Source organism: Cygnus olor, chromosome 2 (genome assembly GCF_009769625.2).
Source record: "Cygnus olor isolate bCygOlo1 chromosome 2, bCygOlo1.pri.v2, whole genome shotgun sequence".
NCBI lineage: Eukaryota > Metazoa > Chordata > Aves > Anseriformes > Anatidae > Cygnus > Cygnus olor.
This window is the reverse complement of record NC_049170.1, coordinates 155,540,001-155,559,134: the sequence shown is the minus strand read 5'-3', so window position 1 is coordinate 155,559,134 and position 19,134 is coordinate 155,540,001. Positions and strand designations below refer to the sequence as shown.

Sequence of the window (19,134 nt, the reverse complement as noted above, 5' to 3'; positions counted from 1 at the left end):
TAAAACATTAAAAATAAGTGTTTTTTTTTTCTCTTCTGAAGAACATACAACATTGATGCATTGTGTAGCTGTTTATGCAAAACCATTCAGATACCACATTTTTTTATTTTATGATGTTAATTCTTTCCAAAGCTTTACCCCTCACCCTTGAAACTGAAATCAAATCCCGCACTGTGCAGCCCAGGGCACTAACTGTGAGACTCGGGCTGATCGCAGGATTGTTGGTGCTAGCTGCCATCCACATGGAGAGGAGGAAGGCAAGGTCATGCCAAAGCTGGGTAAGATGTCTCCAATACACTCAGCTCACAACGGACAGACAGTTATGGACTTTCCTTGGAAGCTCCCTGTTAAATTTGATGTTCTTCTGCCCATAAATGAATCTGAACCCTATAGAAGCCACTTCTTTGGGGACCACATGGAATGAAGAAACCAAAAAAAAAATGATTTAAAGCTTCTCACTGCTCCTTCTACAAGAATTTCAGTAATCAGAGGGTATGTATTAGATGGAGCTTATCTTCCTTCTGCCAGGGAGATGCCTCTGCAAAAAGCCGTGATGCTGTCCTCCATCAGCTCAGTGTTGCCAAATCTGCTTTTCATTGTCAGTACACACATAATTCCCTACCACTGCGTCACCCAAGAAATCTGCCAGTGAAGCACAGAACATCTTCTGATGTTAAAACCCCAGGAAGCCAAGCATGACCCAACTTCACTGCTTTGAATGATCCACCATGACAATAACTACGCTGGGGTGTGTTTTAGAGGGCAGGTGAGAGATTACAGGCTGGTCTAGGAGAGTGTTGATCTCTGACGGAAAGGTCAGAACAAATCAGTATTCAGAAACCCACAGGACATTGCATTTGTGAGCGAAAGCCAAAACTCAGACATGGGTCCTTTTTCCCTATCAGCTAATTGTTAAAATTATAAATAAGGAGATAATAAAGAGGGGAAGGAGTCTGAGAAGACCTTTATAATTGGTCACTTTTGGTCTAACCCTCTGAGACTTGCCCATACACAAAGGTGTGGATCTGGAGGGTGATCAGACCTTGGACATACGTGCCAGCAAAGGAGCTGCATTTCCAAAACTCTTCTGCACAAAGCAGTTTTTGTATTGAGGGATCAGAGTAATGAACCTGATACAGGCGCTAAGCGCTGAATCTGTTTGGAAATCTCATCAGGGCTTTTGCAGACAGAAATGAGGCCCCCTGCCCTGCTGGCATGTTCACCACACAGCACGGTGCTTCCAAGCTGGCTAAGCCAACCAGAAACCACAGCTGTCTATAACCCTCCCAGAATCAGACGCTGTGGCTAAAGCCCAGAGCTAGCTATTTGCCAGACTTGGAATCTTTTTCTTACCCAGCAGCAGATAAAATTTGCCTCTGCTTTACTGAAAAATGAAATTAAATAGCATGTTCACTGTCAGGGTTAAACAAAGTCTTTCCCTTGTAGATCTCAGTGGTGATATTTTTGCTATTTCCTATGCAAATAATCTCTTTGATTTGATTTTACTGTATTTCTCGCTATGGAAAGACCAATCAAAGTGAAAATATCATGATGTGAAAAGCTCACTGCTTTTTAGTAACTCTCAATAGTATATGTTGCTGTACTGCATCTTAGGCCAGCTCGCTATATTTCAGTATTAGGCAAGCATCTTGATCACATCGTATTTAACAGCATCATTTTTCCTAGTCCAGTTTTCGTTCCTCCAGTGGGGATGTTGAACAGGCTTCATGCTCAAGAGATACCTCCCAATATAGCATGAGCCATCATTTTGAATAAATATGACAATGAACAGTTTTTTTGGAGGTCAAGCATGTTATCTGTGCCATATTAATGTGACATTTAGCTCCTGTCGTGATGGTAACTCATCAGACTCTGTATCGTATGTTTGTATGTGCCATGCATGACATAGACTTCAACACATTCAGTATACCATGTGAAGGGTATATACATAATGATGTTCTGTTAAACAAATTTCAGGGTCTAATTGTATAATTAGATAAAGGAGATCTTGGTGTTTTGTTTCTTTGTGGGTTTGTTTGTGTGTGTTTTTTTGTTTTGTTTTGTTTTACTGTTGTTTTCTTGCATTTTTTTTTTTTTGGGGGGGGGGTTGGATAACCTTTTTCATCTGTAAGTCTTTCAGAGTCATTGCCAGAAGTCTGTGTTAGCAAAACTGAGGCACACCTGCACCTTCAGTAGCAATTAGAAAAACTGCATGGGCTAGTCACAGACTAGAGCTATGCAATTTCTCCACCCTGAAAAAGGGACCCAGCCTAACTCCCTTTGCTCTGTCATATTCCCTACTTTGTGGTTGTCTGTTCAGTCCATTCGCAGAGACAGCCCTGCTTTTGTGCTCTGAATTTAGTGGACGCCATTTCCCTGCTTTTTCTTAAACCTCATTTCCTCTCCAGCCAGTTAAATGGCATTTACCAAGCACAGTCTGTTGGTAGTGAGGAGCATGAGACACATGCTGCAGACCCAGATCAGGACTGATCCTTATAGCCACCCAGGTGCTATGGGCACAGTCATCAAAGGGAAGTTACTGTAGCTGCTGCTTCTCCAAAAGCAAGCCCGGCATGACTGTGCCTAAAGTCAACTGAAAATAAATAAATAAATAAAATAAAATAAAAAGACAAAAAGGAAGGATGTGTGTGCAGGATTGCTGCCCTACAAACTCAAGCAGCAAAAGCTGCACCAGTTTTTGCCTCAGTCTGTTCATGGCCATTTGCAGTCTTTGGAAAGGTGGCCTGAGATTTCTTTCCAAATTAGATCTGCCATCTGGGCGGACAGTTAAATGTGTAAGTACAGCCCTGGGCATGGTCAGAAGCTGCCCTCCAAAACGTGCAGATGCCTGCGTGCCTGAGCAGGTGCCTGTGTGTGCAGGAAGGTGACAGGCAGGCATGTGTTGTCTGTCCAACACCTTGCAAGGCAGCCTTGAATGCAGGCAGTGGCAGACAGGGAGGAGATGGTGCTTGTGGCTGCTTCCCCAACCACTCTCGAACAAGATGAGGATGTGGCTTTTGCATCTCAGTGTTCCTGGCTCTGAAACAAAGCATTTGGTACATCACAGTAAAGTCCATTCAGTGAGTCTGAGGCTTAAACCCAAGGATCCACTTTTATTACTGTTGGATTTCTTCTGGCTGGCCCTGTGGTAAGAGAGGACATACTGTTAAAATTACACTGTCTGTCTCCCTAATGCATTATCTACATATTACAAAGGTGCTAATGATACGTGCATTTTTTTTGATGTCACTGGGAGTTTTTCTTTTTTTAAATAAATGTGTAAATTATTGCAATTATAGCAAACAGACCATTATTCCATTACATATTTTGCCTGTCAAGTAAATAATTTAAAGTTTTTTTTTTGTTTTGTTTTTTTTGTTTTTTTGTTTTTTAAATGACTCATTTGGGGAAAATAATGTTGCATGTTACATTATTTAACAATTTATACTTGCATTCTAAACTGCTTTTAATTAGTTGCTTCTTGGAGCTCTAGCAAGGAATGGACTATTTTCCTTCTTCACTGTCTTTGGAGGGGCTCTTCTCATGACAGCCTTCTGATGCTGCTTTCCTGAGCTGTCCCTTTCACACCTCTCGTTAAACTGTCTAAGGTTGAACTCCGTTCCACATGTTTATTTGGAAATGTGTAATCAAAGCAAGACTATGCTGCCCAGGACAAAAACAAATGTGTGTGTTTTTCCAGAGATGCAATAAAAATTCTGCAGCAGCTAAGCCCAAGGTCTTTACTCTGAGCGCAAAACCAGCTGGGAGATGAACACAGCTCTTAAATTATGGGCAATTAAAAAAAAATAGTGTTTACTGATGGTTTAGTCTTTTAAAGTGGAAACTTTCCAAGCCTTGCCCTGCTACAATCTGTGTTTTTGCAGCTTCTGGAGCAGGACTTGATGCCTATGCATGGCTGGGGTATTGCAAGGGGTGTCCTAGATCTGCACTAAGCATCCCTGAGGGAGGTTATGGAGCACCTCAAATGATGTGAGATGTCTAGGTACCTGAATCCCATACTCAGTCTTGCAGTGAGATTCAGAATCAGGCTGTGGCACCTGCATTTTGATGGTTCCAATGTGAGAGGGTGATTTAGACCATCCTAAAGTAATCAGCTGAAGCACTCTGAGTTGTGTTGCCTGGATTAACAAGGTGTTCATGGAAGAAGAGTTTCTGGCAGGTATCTATCCTCCACCTTTCCTGCCTCATATTCCCACTGAGTTGCTGTGGGGATAGTTGTTACAGGTGTTGATGCTATGAGAATGGCAGCCAAGTACCTCAGAGGGAGAGGGACGTGATGGCATGAACCTGTATTGTTCTTTTGCCAGGAAAAAAAAAAAAAGGAAAAAAAAAAACTTTAAATATCTGCAAACATCCACTACCAACTATTTCATTCACTGTGAGATCGATTTCAGTACTACTGAATGTAAAGATTGCTGTTTTGTGGCAGGGTACAAGAACAGAATCAGCCTGGAGGCTCTGGCCCCAATCTGCAGCCCTGCACAGGGGTGAGCATCCGGCAGAGACCATCAGGAGTCCTTGGTGTGGTACCTGCAGAGCTAGCTCTGCTGGGGAATCCTTGCATCAGCCACCCAATTGCCTTCTACATCCCAAGCCTGGCACTTTTAATAGAGTCCATCAGATTCTGGGCTTTCATTTCAACACCTTGTAACTGGTGAGGTTGAATTAAGAAAAGACTGCTTAGCTTCATCATTTTGTTTACACCTAGAAGTCACAACCAGATTTTTGTGTTCTGACTTGTGAAATGGAAACAAGTGGTTGGAAAAGCCTGAAGAGAGGATGAACAGGAGACTGTGCTTGTCCAAGTCGCTTTACAAAGCAGATTTGCAGGCTAACTTCTGAATTCCTCATGTACCTTGATTCAAGACTGTGCAGTATTCTCATTGGGGTTTGTCTAAATTAAAAATGAAAATAATATGCTGGGTCTCTAGGGGGATCATATGTTGACAGTATGGACTTCTTGTTATTTTACTTTTTGGATCATGAACTGTATGGAGAAAGCACAAGGGAACAGTTTGACTGAGGGACATTAATCACACACTGACATTCCTGATGAGCCAGCGATCAGCATCAGGAGGAAGGATGTCCTGCAAGATGGAGCAGAAAAGAACCTGGCACCTTGGTAAAGGAAAGCCCAGGGTCAGACCCCTGGAGGGAAAAAGTGCAGTAGGGAGAACAGTGTCCAGCATCAGAAAAATCTCTCTCTAAGGTTTGGCTCAGCATGAGGTTCTGTCTGAAAGTCTCGGGTTTTGATGTGGAGAGAGAAATCTGTTTAAGCAGAAGGCAGCATGTACAGCAATTCAGTTTATTTCACAGGACAGACAAAGCTAATATATAAAAAACATTTTTTTTCCTGTAGTAATGGGGATGGCTTTTGTTCAAGTCTGAAATGGCTCTCATTGCAGTAAGTTCTTCAGCAGTTTTTTGATGGGAGTCTTATTTTTATGGTTAATTGTAAAGTCTGTCATTTCTAGTCAGCAACTTTCCCTTGCAAGTGAAAAAAAATCTCACTTTTCCTTGGCTGCTCTATTCATCTCTGATATATTAATATATTTCCAAGTTATTATATACAGTCTTACTTATGAACAGCTATTAGACTTCCTCTGTTGAATCTTTTTTATGCAAAATGTCCACCCCCTTCTTGATGAAGCTGCCATAACCTTCAGACTGCATTGACATTAATGGTGACCCTAAAGAAAAGGATAACCATTCAGTATCCCCTGGATCTGCTCACACCATTGTTCACCGAGTTGTGATAGTCCCAGCTCAGTAGCTTGCATGGTCCCCATCAGGAAGCCGTCATCATCCCAGGAGTTTATGATACAAAAGGAGCTTCATAGCACTGATGGATACCAGGCAGGTGGTAGTTTTCTCTTACAGATGAATCAGAATGAAATTCAGAGCTTGATTTCAATAGGGTTAGGGTATTTGCACTCAATCCAAGTTGAGGATAACAGTCAGTATGCAACAGCTCTTAAAGTCTGTATTTGATGGCAAAATCCAATAGAAAACAGAAGAGCCTAAAGTGTAAGTTCAGAAATGGTGTTGGTATTCACCTATAATCCCCAAATCCTCTGGTCAGCATCTTCTGCCTAGCAGGCTCCCAACACTCTCCACCCATCTGTGCAAGCTGGTGCTGGGAGACAGGCTCAGCAAACTCAGCACCATCCAGGGCTGAGAGGACATCGGATCTGGAGTGGGGAATCGGAGCTCATGCATTCACTGTCCACAAGATCTGACCTGGTAGGTCTGTTCACACTGCGCTTACAACACACTGTCTTTTGCCTTTAATAGTCAGTGGGAGACTGTGAAAAGCATCTGATATGGTCATTCTAAGCATTTTTTTTAGCTGAAAGCCTTAAGGATTAGAAGATGAAATAAAAGAGGTAGCTTTCTCAGCCTGAGGCTTCAAACCCACAATTGTCTCCTGGGAAAATGCCCTGCTCGCTACACTGCATGCTGTGCTGAGTGACTTAGGATAAACCTGGTATTTTTCATCTCTTACAAAACCATACAGTAAGGGATCAAAAATTGTTTTTAAATATGCCAGAATAAATGCAGCACAAGAAAGACCGTATCTCTGTGGTGCAGAGGTTCATGTGCTCAGCAGGGCAGAGAAGGACTTCCAGATTTCAAAACTGATGCTTTTTGTGTTTGGTTAATGCTAAGGGCAAAAGCCGTCCTGGAGGGCAGGGCTTGTTCCTGGCTGCCAGCTCCCAAGCCACCAGCTATGAGTCTGTCTTCTTGTCCCATTTACCATGTGCTTTAGCTACCCAGACTTGATGCTTCCATTGCAACCCCCTGGGAATGACCAATGTGAATTCCTCTTACAAACATCTTAGGTGCACCCACCAGGACAGAGCTACAAACAAAAAATGCTTTGAACCAAACTGCTGACAAGCACAAGCACAGCACTGCTGTTTCACTTTCTAAACACCAGCAAACACTTTGCCACCACCTCACTGGCTGAAAGCACGAGAGGAATTATTTGCAGCCCAGAAACTGGGTTTTGTGTATGCTACAGTGCCAGGAGGGAAACACCTGACCGAGCAAGAAGGGCAAATGTTTGCTCAGTGGGATGTCTCTGAGCAACCCAAACACTCCGCATGTGTGTTGTTATGTGCCTGGCAGAGAGGAAAGCTGACAGAGGGCCTTGTTCGACCGAGGACCTCAGCGGTTGCCCGTGGTGCATGCAACAAATCGTCGGTTGCCCTCCTGGGCTCGGTTCGGCCAGCCACATTTCTGGTGGGAGAATGAACGCAGCCGCCTCCTTCAGATGTGCCCCTACGGGTCCTGACCCACTCTGGAGGTACCTTACAGAGCATGACCCCAAGTATGAAGGGAAGAAGAAACTGAAGATCTCCGGCAGAGAGCTGGCAGCAGTTCCTGAGCAGGTCTTTGGCCTGGACCAGCTGCAGGTCCTGGAGATGAGCCCAGAACGAGAGAGCTGCCTGAGGCACCGGCTGGAGCTGCTCCCCCGAGACATCAGCCGCCTGAAGAACCTCACCCTCCTTTACATGGACTCCAACAACCTGAAGGCCATTCCTGCCGAAATCGGCTCTCTGAGGCACTTGGAGAGGCTCACCCTGAGCAACAACCGCCTGAGCTCCCTGCCCCCTGAAATGGCGGCGCTTCAGAGGCTGCGCAGCCTCCACCTGGCCAACAACGACCTGGCCGAACTGCCTGCCCCCCTCTGCCAGCTGAGGGGCCTCACCTTTCTGGACGTGAGCGACAACAAAATCCGCACAATCCCCTCCGGCATCCGGCATCTGGAGAAACTGGAAACGTTGCTGTTGCTCTTCAACTCCCTGGAGAGCCTGCCTGAGGGTATCTGTGTTTTAAGGAACCTGCACACGCTGTGGCTGGGAAACAACTGTTTACGGGCCCTTCCGGCAAGATTTGGGGAGCTGGTGAACTTGGACTGGGGATGCAATTACTGCTCGTGCAATTTTGAGGGGAATCCGCTGGAAAGTCCTCCCCCTGAAGTCTGCAGCAGAGGCCCTGAGGAGATCAGAGACTACTTCTTTTCGCTTCGTAGGGTGCAGAGAGAATAGACAACTGGTGCCAGTCCTCCTGAGGTGGAATTATGCTGTGCAAATAGTCTGCACAGGAGAAATGTGTTTCAGGTGGAAAAGTCTGGTGAAATCACTCTGTGGAGCTCCAAAGCTTCCTCTCTGCTCTACAGTGATTTCTCTGGCAGTCTGTTTTTTGACACTAGTACTGAGTGATGGTCTATACCTTGCAAAATTATTTCAGGGACAGCTATAATCTTTGTAGTTTTTATAGTTGTATAGATCTATCTCAAGAAATGTTGTAGCCATACATTCAGTCTGAGAATATGAACAATATCTAGTCTGAGAGGATAGAGTCAGGTAAGCACCTCGTGGGCTGTAAAGGGCAATAATGCATAGTTTGCACACTGGGTTGGTGCTTGAGTCTGGACTTGCATTAGGTGCAGGCTGAGATTTGTGGAAGTGTTTAAGACTGTACAGACTCATGGATTTGGATTTTCTTGAGCTGGCCCAGAAGCTTATTACTTTCCTTGGCATTTTGAAGTTTTGCATCCAACACAAATGTAGAATCAGCTCAGGCTTCTCTCTAGATCTGGATAGAAGCAACCTGTATCCAGGTCCCACAAGGTACCATGCAAGTGATGTCTTAAGGCTGGGAAAGTGTTGAGAGATATTAAAAGAGAGATATTAAAATATGAGTATGCAAACTTTCTGCAAGGGAACACTTCTGAAAATTCCTGTTTATAATCAAAAAAGGCTTCATCAGTGTTACATTATGGAAATTTGCTGAGACTCCTTTCTGTTTCATTCTGCTTTCCCTTCCCTCAGTCTCTCATCAGCATTTTCTTCCCACCTCTCCTTAGCTTCGCTCTTGTTGGGTGTTTTCCCTGTGGCTGTTGCCTCTGACATTATCTTCCTGTTTCATTATTTCCTCCTCAAAAGTCTCTCACTTCCTTATAAATGCTTTTCTTTGCCCTCTCTCTCCTTTGTTTTCTGTTTCTCATTTGGCCGGTGTACAGAAAGCTGCAACTTTCTGTCTTTCCTGGAAAGGAGAAGGGCTAAGTCAGGTCTGCTGGGATCTGAACATGTGCTTCCAGGGTTCACAGAGAAAGGGAGAGACAGTGTTTGAGGCACTGATATACGGACCATTAAATCTATTGTTCGGTCATTTTCGTCTCCTCGTAGCAAAGATCAGCACGAGGAGAACAGGAGACCTGAACAGATGCTGAAGTTGTATTGGGTAACAAAAAGCAATGCCAGATATTCTTGGCATGAACTGATTTGTACATCACTCTGACACTGGGTCTGCCCCTTACCTCTGTGAAGCTTTCGAGCCAGACATCACCTTTTGGTGATTTACTAATTAGATTCAGTATAGGACTAGTATATCACATAGCAATAAATCAATGCATGGTAAAAAAAGGCACGCAGTAATGACACACCAGCTTGTTTGCTTGTTTTCCTGCAGGAAATTATTTTAAAGAGGCTTGAAGGGGCAATATGTGACATAAGAAAGAAAGGAGTAAAGGGACCATGGTGCCTTGCTTGCTTCGGTTTTCTGTGGCATCATGGAGAACTGGAGATGAAGGAGGAGGGCATGAACTGTGAGTCCTTCACCTGGGTGTTTTTCAGAGATTTGCAGCATTATAGGAGACAACACATGCAGTAGTTTCTGAAACTATCATTAGGCCAGATGGAGGGTGTATCAAGGTGGCAACATTAAAGGTATTGGAGGAATGGGGATTTGTTCCTGTTTCAATGATTCATTATCTGGACTTGAGCTGGTTATTTCCCCTTTCCTCCCACCCTATTTGATACATGTATTCATCCTGCTGTTGTAAAGCTTTGTCTAGCTTAGGGCATTGCATAATGGCAATATCAGCAGTGGAGCACAAATAAAAACAAGGTTATTCCCCTGTTCTGGAACAAGTACGGGACTGAAGTTCTAGTAAGTGTGATCTTTTTTAGAGGCCCGTGTCTGACACACTGAATTCTGCCAGGGCAACATCTTTAGCCATATGGTAAGAGGGACAATTCGTCGTGTCCTTTGTCTAACTATTCAGATCCTGGCTCGCTGTTTCTTTTCTGCACTGCACAGAGTTTGAGCTTGAGGATCCATTTCCAATTTTGGCAGCCTTTCCCTTCAGCTTCTTGACCAGTGATTCCCAAATGGCAAGCTGACGTCAGCTTGCTTGGGGAGTTTACAGCATCCCAAAGCTTTTGCTTTTGTTTTCGGCCAACATGTTTTCAAACATTAGAGGGTCCTACAAGTTTCACATTGAGGAGTCAAACTCCTTTCAAGGCCATTCAGAGCTTAGTTTAACTAGTCCCTCTCCTAAATAAATAAATAAATAAATAGATCGATAGATAAATAAATAAATAAACAAACTAGTTCTGAAACATGAAGCATGATTGCATCCATCCGACTGTCATTCCTGGGAATAAATGGAGTTAAGAAGGGGGTTAAGGTTTAAAAGAAAATGTAATCTTTAATAAGCAATGTCAATACCTTTGCTGTAGTTCTCCAATTTGTAGGGATCTAGAGAAATTCTGTGAAATCAATGCAAGGGAGGGCACTTTGCCCATACCATCATGGTGCTTGTGCAGACTGAATATATTGTTTGGCAAGAAGAAATTCTCTCCCTGTGTCACGCTTTGTCCTGGTTGCTTCCAAAATCTCACTTCCCAAAGTGGAAACCCCAACAGTGCGTAAGTATTGTAGTATTCTAGCATCTGTGTTAGTGGCTTAGTTACACAGAGCAATAACTAGATCTTGGTGTTGTCATTAAGAAGGTATTAAAATCTAATCTCAAACTGCTTATCCTGTATTTGTTGTACTATCTGTATTGTTGCTAAGCACTCTCATTTGCCTGTGCTCATTAAAACTTTAAGCATTAGTATCTGAGAACAGCAAACTGCTAGGTTATAAACCCCTGATGAAAAGGCCTAGATGTAGGTCTGGAGCCCCAAACTCTGGGGGGACAGTGTTAAAGCTGACATTCAGCACTGATGGGAGTTGTGCGTGCATTTCTCTTCATCCCATACTGTACTGCAAACAGACTGGTGCAGAAGAGTGTTGTCCCCTGGAATTGCATAGCACTTTCATTTGAAAACTTTGAACTCTTGCAGCAGAACTGTAATGAAATATAAAAGCAGTGAGTGAAGAATAAAGCCCCAAATAGGACTTCAGAAGAATTATATATACAAGGGCAGAGGGCTCTTTAATTTAACATACAAATGCATAACACTTCACAGGCTGGTAGCTCCAGCCAGACAAGTTCAGACTACAGATAAGCTGCATATTTTTAATGCTGGAGAGTTCACCTGAGGATATGGCAGATTCTCCACCAAATGATGTCTGTAAAACCCCCAGTCTAGCTCACCTGAAGGTGTGATGGTAACACTCCACCTTATTTTATGCAAAATGAAGGTTACAAAGACTTCGTCTGTCTTTGAACGTATATGGCTAGAATTTATGGCTGCCATAAATCTAAAATAAATAAATCTCATGCCTCAGCATGAACTTCAGCTTCTTAATTTTCAATGGCTAAGAGCAATGATAGAATAATTGAAGGTCACCAAGCCAGGAGTGCTGACCAGAGGGCTCTTGTGTTTGGTGCTGGAGTCTCTGAGGTGGTAAAACAAAACAGAAGAGGCAGTTTCTGTTCTTGTTACTTTTGGAGTCAGCAGCAGATTTCCAGAAGCACAAACAGAAGACTGGTTCTGAATTCCTTTAGAAGGGAGTTTAGCACCCTCTGGTTTTCCAAGTCTTTGGAAAGTCTCGTGGTTGATCAATCAATTATATTACATATTAGTAGACAGCATAGGAAACACGACTTTGCAGATCCCAGAAGTCAAAGCATACTTCAAATAATATCCTACACACAATGCAAATGCACTTGATGTCTGAAAGAAGGATGCCAGTTTCTGAACGTGTAGTTGTCGGGGATCCGTTCTCAGATGTTTTCCACAAGTTCCCTAGCCCAGGAGGGTGTCTACTGAAAAGGCCATCGTCACTGACAGAGGCCACTGTTCCTCCTAGCTGGACCTACCCCACTGCCACTCACCATCCTGCCTTCCTCCATGCTCTGTTGCCTCATCCCAGAACTTGGCAGTCCAAGTTCAGAAAGGATTTTTCTTGAGATACAACACTGAGTCAGGACAAGAGGTTCAGGTCTGACATGAACCCATGGGGCCTACGGGTTTAATTATGCTTGACTGCATACAATCAGTCATTGTCGGAGGCATCAGATTCAACTGAAGATGGTTCCTTGCACTTGGGCAATGGTACCACAGGAGAAACAAAGCAATCTGTCACAAGCAAGTGCCATATCTTTCAGCACATCAAATTGCAATAAAAGACTAAATAGCGTCTCTAATGAAGATCATTCTAAACTGTTCAAAGTTTTTAACTCCTCAGAGTGTTCTGCCTATAAGCCGGGAGACAGGTATTAAATGGTGCTGCAATAAATACCACATCCAAACTGTGGATTTGTGTGTGTGTGTGTGTGTGTGTGTGTGTGTTAAAGATCTCAGCGGCTGTCAGGAAGATTTTAATTTTTCTGCCACCCTTGGGAAACTGTAAAGCATGTTGCCTTTCTCATGGCACGCAAACAAACTTTTCCTGAACGGTTCAGGCAGCAAGAAAATAGCAAGCGTGGAAGAGACGGATGCAACAAGCAAAGCCCAGATGGAGCAGCCCACACTGAGGCTTTGTGCTGAAACTCCCTGGGTTTCATCAGGCTGAAATGTCTGAGAGATCCACCATGGAGCTCACTGCAGCTGACTTCCAAAGCGGTCCCACACCCAGTCATTTGGTGCGTGAACTTTATGAGGGCTTGTGTTCAGAAGGATGAAATGACTCGCGCATTGAAAGTATCGGTACTTTTGCAGTCAGGCCACTAGCGCAGAGTTGTGTTTTCAACGTTGTATTTTCAAGATATGTTTTCTATTACTTTGCATGTGTCACTGCTGGAAAGTTCAAATTCAAAGTTCTTCCTGTAATTTAAACATATTCTTGTTCATTTCCCAGAAACTAATTGTTTTATTCCTGTTTGCAAAACCCTTTTACATACATGAAGCTTGTTAAAGAGTTTCTTTTGAGGCTTGTTGAAATTAAGCAGACACCGAGTCTGTCAGTCTTTCTGTTCCAACCACGTTTTCTACATCTGTGATGCTATCTGTCTTTATAGAGATGTCATATTGAAAACTGAATGCAATATGATGTCTGAAGTTTCTCCAGTGCCAAGCTGAAGGACTACTGCAAGTCTTGAAAGTTACTCCCTGTTTGTTCACCCTACTTTGGTGGTGATTTGCCTTTTTTTTCAACAAAAGCACGACACAATCAGCTTGCAATCCACTGTGATACCATGCTTCACTATGGCACTGCTATTGACAAATTTTGTTATCGGTGTATGAATTTTTAACCTTGTGCTCTGGTTTCATCTGGGATAAAGTTCATTTTCTTCCTAGTGGCTGGTCTGATGCTGTGTTCTGGATGCAGAATAAGAATAATGCTGATAACACACCGATGTTTTAGTTGTCACAGAGCAGTGCTCACACGGAGCCAAGGACCTTCCAGCTTCTCATGCTGCCCTGCCAGCAAGGGGCTGGGAGTGCAAAAGAGCTGTAGGGGACAGAACCAGGACAGCTGGCCCAGGGATGTCCCATGCCACAATGCATCATGCTGAGCAATTAATATGGGGTGGCTGGCCAGGGTAGGGTGGACCACTGCTCGGGTATGGGATGGGCATTATTATTATTGTTGCTGTTGTTATTCCCTTCCTTTTCTGTCCTGTCTTTCTCTCAACCCCTCAACCCACAAGCTTTTACCTATCTTTTTTTTTTTTTTTTTTTCCCCCGATTCTCCCCCCATCCCACGGTGGGGGGATTGAGCAAACAGCTATGTGGTGCTCAGCTGCCTGCCAGGTTAAACCACAATACCTTGCACTTGCCCTGCTGAAATGCAGCCTTAAACACCCCAGACAGGTTATGCAATTTTTCAAAATAATTCTGAATTCGAATCCTGTACTCTTATACTTACAATGCCTCCGAGCTTTATGCCACCTGAAAATTTAATAACTGCACTCTCTTTCCATCATCTAATTCATTAATGAAAACACATACCAGAATCAGATCCAGAATAGACTTGGCTGAGCTCCACTTTCTACATCCTTCCACTCTGACAAAGCACCACCGATAACCTCTCCAATACGTTATCAAACCAGCTTTGCACCCAATCTATCATTGTCTCATCTAGACCATGCTGCTTCAGCTTGTTTATGAAAATGTCACATGCAAGTATTTTGGAAACCCTCGTAATGGTAAAATTGTGACAGCTACATTTCCGCTATTCTTAAAGCCTGTTACATTGCTAAAATTGGAGATTAGATCAGTTCAAAACAAATCCACATAGGCTACTTGTCTTTGCTGGTATATGAAGCAGCTGCTGCTGTGATTTGCAATCTTGCAGGTATTTATGAAATGGTTATTTGTTCCAGGATTTTTGCAAAACTTGAAGACGGGTCAGAATCATTTCCCATACACTTCCCCCTGTCCCATCTGCCCGATCAAAAACCACCACCACCAACAAAAAACATTGCCATTTAGCTTGGACTACACACTATACATGCTACCCTGACTTTGTGGCTTTACGCAGACCTGATGCTTGGTGAAACAGCCACCTGCAGCTCCACCTTCTGCAGAAAGGTTCAGGGCTGGTTGGGGCCCAAAGCTCCAGCAGAGCTCAACAGAGCACAAATGCATCCATACTGGAAGGATTTGGTGTGGTCTATACTCTGTCATCACAGTTGTGCTTTAGGTGGCCCCCACGGTGGTGGTGGAGGGCTGCAGCTCTTCCTGATGCTTGGGAAACACAGCCCCAAAACATCTGGGAAAAACATTTGATTGCATTTTCCATACATGTTTCCTGTGCAGGGTACTTTGGCCTGATCATGGTTCAGGGAAAAAGCAGTCATTGTGAGGGAGAAGTGACCCAAGTCTCAAGATATCCAGCTTGTTTTGGTCTTGTCTTGACAGCTGTGCTTTTCCTGCTGCACAGCAGAACTAAATAATCCTGCTTTCAAACTGATGTCCTTAATCCCATTGCTTAGACTCAAAACAGGATGAGTAGCATGCTATTTCTAAGAGGGCAGCAGGAAAATGGTAGTTTTGGTCCCGAATAACAAGCTTCAGTAGCTCACAGTGTGCATCTGTGTGTGTTCCCTGGGCAGCTGTCACCTAGAGGATATCTACACCACACCTACACTAGTAAAAAGGCTGTTTCAGATCAGACACCTTTTCATCTAGATGAAAAGAAGATTCCTTTTTATTCTGAACACTACCGCTGGCTGTTAGGAAGTTCATCCTTTGCATTAGGTCTGTATGTTCATGGAAAGAATAGAAAAAAAAATGTTAGCTCACACAGGCTAAGTATCTGCTAGTGAAAGACTGAATGCTTCTGCATAGCTTTCCCACACCAAATACTGTTGGACTCCAGCAATTTCTAAACATGTACATAGCAATAACAGCATGGTTCTGATTGTTATTTGTGAAGCTTCCTTTTCAGCTACAATGCAAGCCTTATCCAAACTGAATAATGTGGTTTGTTCCTAAGTTATCCCTTATTCCTGATACTTTTCAGCTACAAGGATCAAGAACATGCCCTTGATACCCTCTTCTGGTGTTTGGTCGGGTCAGGGTTTGCACAACTGGAAAGAGCAGTGTGGCCTATGGTCTGCAGGACTGAGAGCTCTGTAGACTCCTTTTGAGCTGATGTCTATCCAAAAACTACCTGTCCTTCCAAGAAGTTAGACTTGCCTCTGCTTGTTCCTTCCAGTTCCGGGCTCTTTGTCGTCTCTTTGCTTATTAGATGGTGTTCCTTGTTGGGAACACAGTTAACTGATGCTGTATATATCTAGATTGTTTGTGTTTGAAATGTTAAGATTATTTTTCCTTAACTTTTTGTATTGTTTCAGTATGTAAGAAGCCGCGTTCCAGGTTGACAGCAGGTCTGATACATTCTGCAAAATCTCATATGCTGGGATTTTCATTGTTTGCTTGTTTGTTTGGCTTGTTTCCTGGAAAACTTTTGTTGTCCTGACTGAATCAAAATAGGAAAGAAAATGAATGAAATTATATGATGCCATGGCTACATGTGAATGTGGATTCTGCATGCTCATTTAACAGAGCCAGAAGGCAGATGTTCCCTCTAGATCCCAGTTCCTTGCCCTGTTTTAATATTCAAAGCACTTTACAGACTCTTCTGGGTGTCAGTGTGTTCATGCCAGACTTTCAGATATTTCTTCAGAAAGAAAGGCTAATAATGAACTGACACTATACAGAAAAACAAACATTTATGTTACCTGAACTATTTAGATTGTCACTGGAAGTAACTTGCATGTCAGATTGGTAGAAAGATCCTACAGCAAAACGCTCTCCCTCTCTAGAGGACAGTACACAGAACTTCCCAATATTTAAAGACCTCAAAGACGAGTTCCCCTGGAACACTGTCCGTAGGGACAAAGGAGCTGAGCAGAGCTGGCAACTCTTTAAGGATTTTCTTCTTAGAGTGCAAGAACTCTGCATCCCCATGTGTAAAAAGCAAGCAGGGAGGGCAAGAAACTGGGCTGGCTGAGCAAGGACCTGCTTGTTAGACTGAGGTACAAGACAGAAATACACAGGCAGTGGAAGCAGGGACACGTGGCCTGGGAAGAGTTCAGGGATGCTGTCTGGATGAGTAGGGATGGGATCAGGAAAGCCAAGGCATGGCTGGAACAGAACTTGGCAAGAGATGCAAAGAATAACTGGAAAGGATTCTGTAGGTGCACTGGCCAGAAAAGAAAGGCCAAGGAGTGTGTATCCCCCTCTTGATAGATGAGAACATAGATGGGAACATACCCTCTTGCTGCTTGTGAGATTTGGGGATCTCACACCCATGCTACAGCTTTCCTCCCAGCCACTTTTCTTCCATTCTTCCTCTGTGTGTTCCACATCATCTTGAAAGCTTTTCTCTTCCAGGCATGTTCAGTTATGTTAAGGAAGCCATAAGTTTCTCCCTTCTCAGTAGTTTTACCTGGCCAGTTCCTTGCATCAGTAGCAAAAGGAAAACAGTTTCCCTTCTTGTTGCTTAGCCACAGCCTTTGAAAGGAAACACATAACATATGAAGCACACACCATTAGTCTCAATGAGCTTTTATTTTGGTTTAAATAATCCCTCTTTTTTTTATTTTCTTTTTCTTTTTCCCTGCTCTCTCTTTCTTTCCTCTCTCCCCTCGCATTTTTTTCATTTTCAAAAAATGACATTGCTTTTGCAATTAAAATAGAACTATAATAATTTCTGAGCAAATATGTAAATGAAAAATAAACATGTTTAGGGCTGAATTGCAAGGTCTCTGTGGGAAAAAAAGAACATTTCACTAATAGTAAAAAGCAAAGAGACAGTCATCTAGTACAAAAATGCAAGATAGTTCTGTAGTTAGAACTGCTTTAGTTCCACTCACTTGTGTGCAACTGCAGCAATTTACTTCACTTGACCTTTAGCATGAGATTTAGAAAGGAAGTATTTGATATTCTGCTTTATTTGCATGAAACATGTAAGGCAGATAAGTAATACTGCCTTCTTATGCAGATTGTTCCCAGAATAACTTTGATACAAAGCTAGAATTCAGAAACCTTGATTTCTTGCTCAGATATCTCTTAGGAAGAGAGAGCTGACCATTGACGACATTAAATCTTGACATCACAGGCCCAAACTCTCCCATTTCTCAAATTCTTCCTTAAAGTCCTTCAAAAGTTATACTGAGAAGCAGCACAAATCTGTTCTTTAGAGAAAAATCTATCAACCATGTTAAAACAGGTGGAAATGTCCCTGTCCTGAAGGTTAATGTTCTGGTTTTGCTTGCTCCAACACTTTGTGTGACTTGGGAATCAGTCCTAAATTTCACACAAAATTGCCTCTGCTGGAATCCCATTATAAAATTGTTATATAGTGCTTCTGGCTATATGTGAAGTCATTATGGAGCACTGAGTATTCTGGAACCCCGAATTCTTTCAATAATAGTTAAGAACACTGATTCAATTCTTGTCATCTTCATTTTATTCTAGAACTTTGATGTACATATCCAGATATCTGCATATAACCTTCCAGCTCTAATTCTGCCTTGCTAAAGACGGAAGGAAATTTTATTTCTGAGAGCTTTAAGCCCTCAGAGCTTTTCAGGACAATCAGTGTACTAGAGTACTATAAAATAGTGGAGTATCTGAGCAAGATATATAGTAGAATATAGTGGCTGGTATGGTGCTGCATTTTGGATTTAGGATGAGTATAATATTGATAACACACCAATGGTTTAGTTGTTGGGGAGCAGTGCTTACACTAAGTTAAAGACTTTTCAGCTTCTCCTGCTTGCCCTGCTTTCCTCCGGTTGCCACCAATAAAAGAACTGTGAACCTTTAAGTGCTGTCTGAGCCCTCCTTCTCTGTCCTGCACGGTGCCCCCAGACTGACAAGGGGACATTTCTGCGTGCTGCCCCTGAGACAGAGGAGGAGAGGGCCCGGCTGCCTCGGGGCTGTTGCACCAGCCCACCATAGGGCCGTCAAGGCCTCTGGGGCCTGTGGTGAGGGGTCTGCAGTCGGAGGCCAGTGTGGCTGGTGGGGCATTGCTGTCCCCAGCTCCTTCTGTCTTCAGTGACCAGAGGGGTGGCTAAAGACAGAGGCAGCTCCCCTACACACCACCTCATGCTGCTGCTCAAAGAACACCAGCCCCATCAGAGGAGCTGGAGGGAGACCGCTTTGGGCAGGTCCCTCCTCACTGCTCCCTCAGGAGGCCTGGTCAGGACAGGGCTCATTTGCTGAAGCACTCCTGAGCCTGGCCTCTCTCGTTGGCACTTGGGAGTGTGCCTGTGTGGTTCTCTGTGCTGCAGCGGGGAGAAGACACACTCTCACTCATCTTTGCCTTGCCCTCTCCTCAGCACTCGCGAGGCTCTTTTGGAAGCTGTTGCATGCTGACACTCATCAGCTTCTCCCTCTCTGTGGCACAGAGCAAGGCAGCTGCAGCGTGCTCATGCTGGATGTCTCTCTCAGGAGAAAGGCAAGTTCAGGC

General features: G+C 43.6%; 1 protein-coding gene across 1 annotated transcript; it reads left to right on the top strand.

The window, feature by feature from the left end:
* Nucleotides 1-7,177: 7,177 nt before the first annotated feature.
* On the top strand, nt 7,178-8,075 carry LOC121065180 (leucine-rich repeat-containing protein 30-like). The gene has a single exon (XM_040547782.1). The coding sequence runs from the start codon at nt 7,212-7,214 to the stop codon at nt 8,073-8,075; it is 864 nt and encodes a 287-aa protein (XP_040403716.1). The 5' UTR covers nt 7,178-7,211.
* The last annotated feature ends 11,059 nt before the right edge of the window (nt 8,076-19,134 follow it).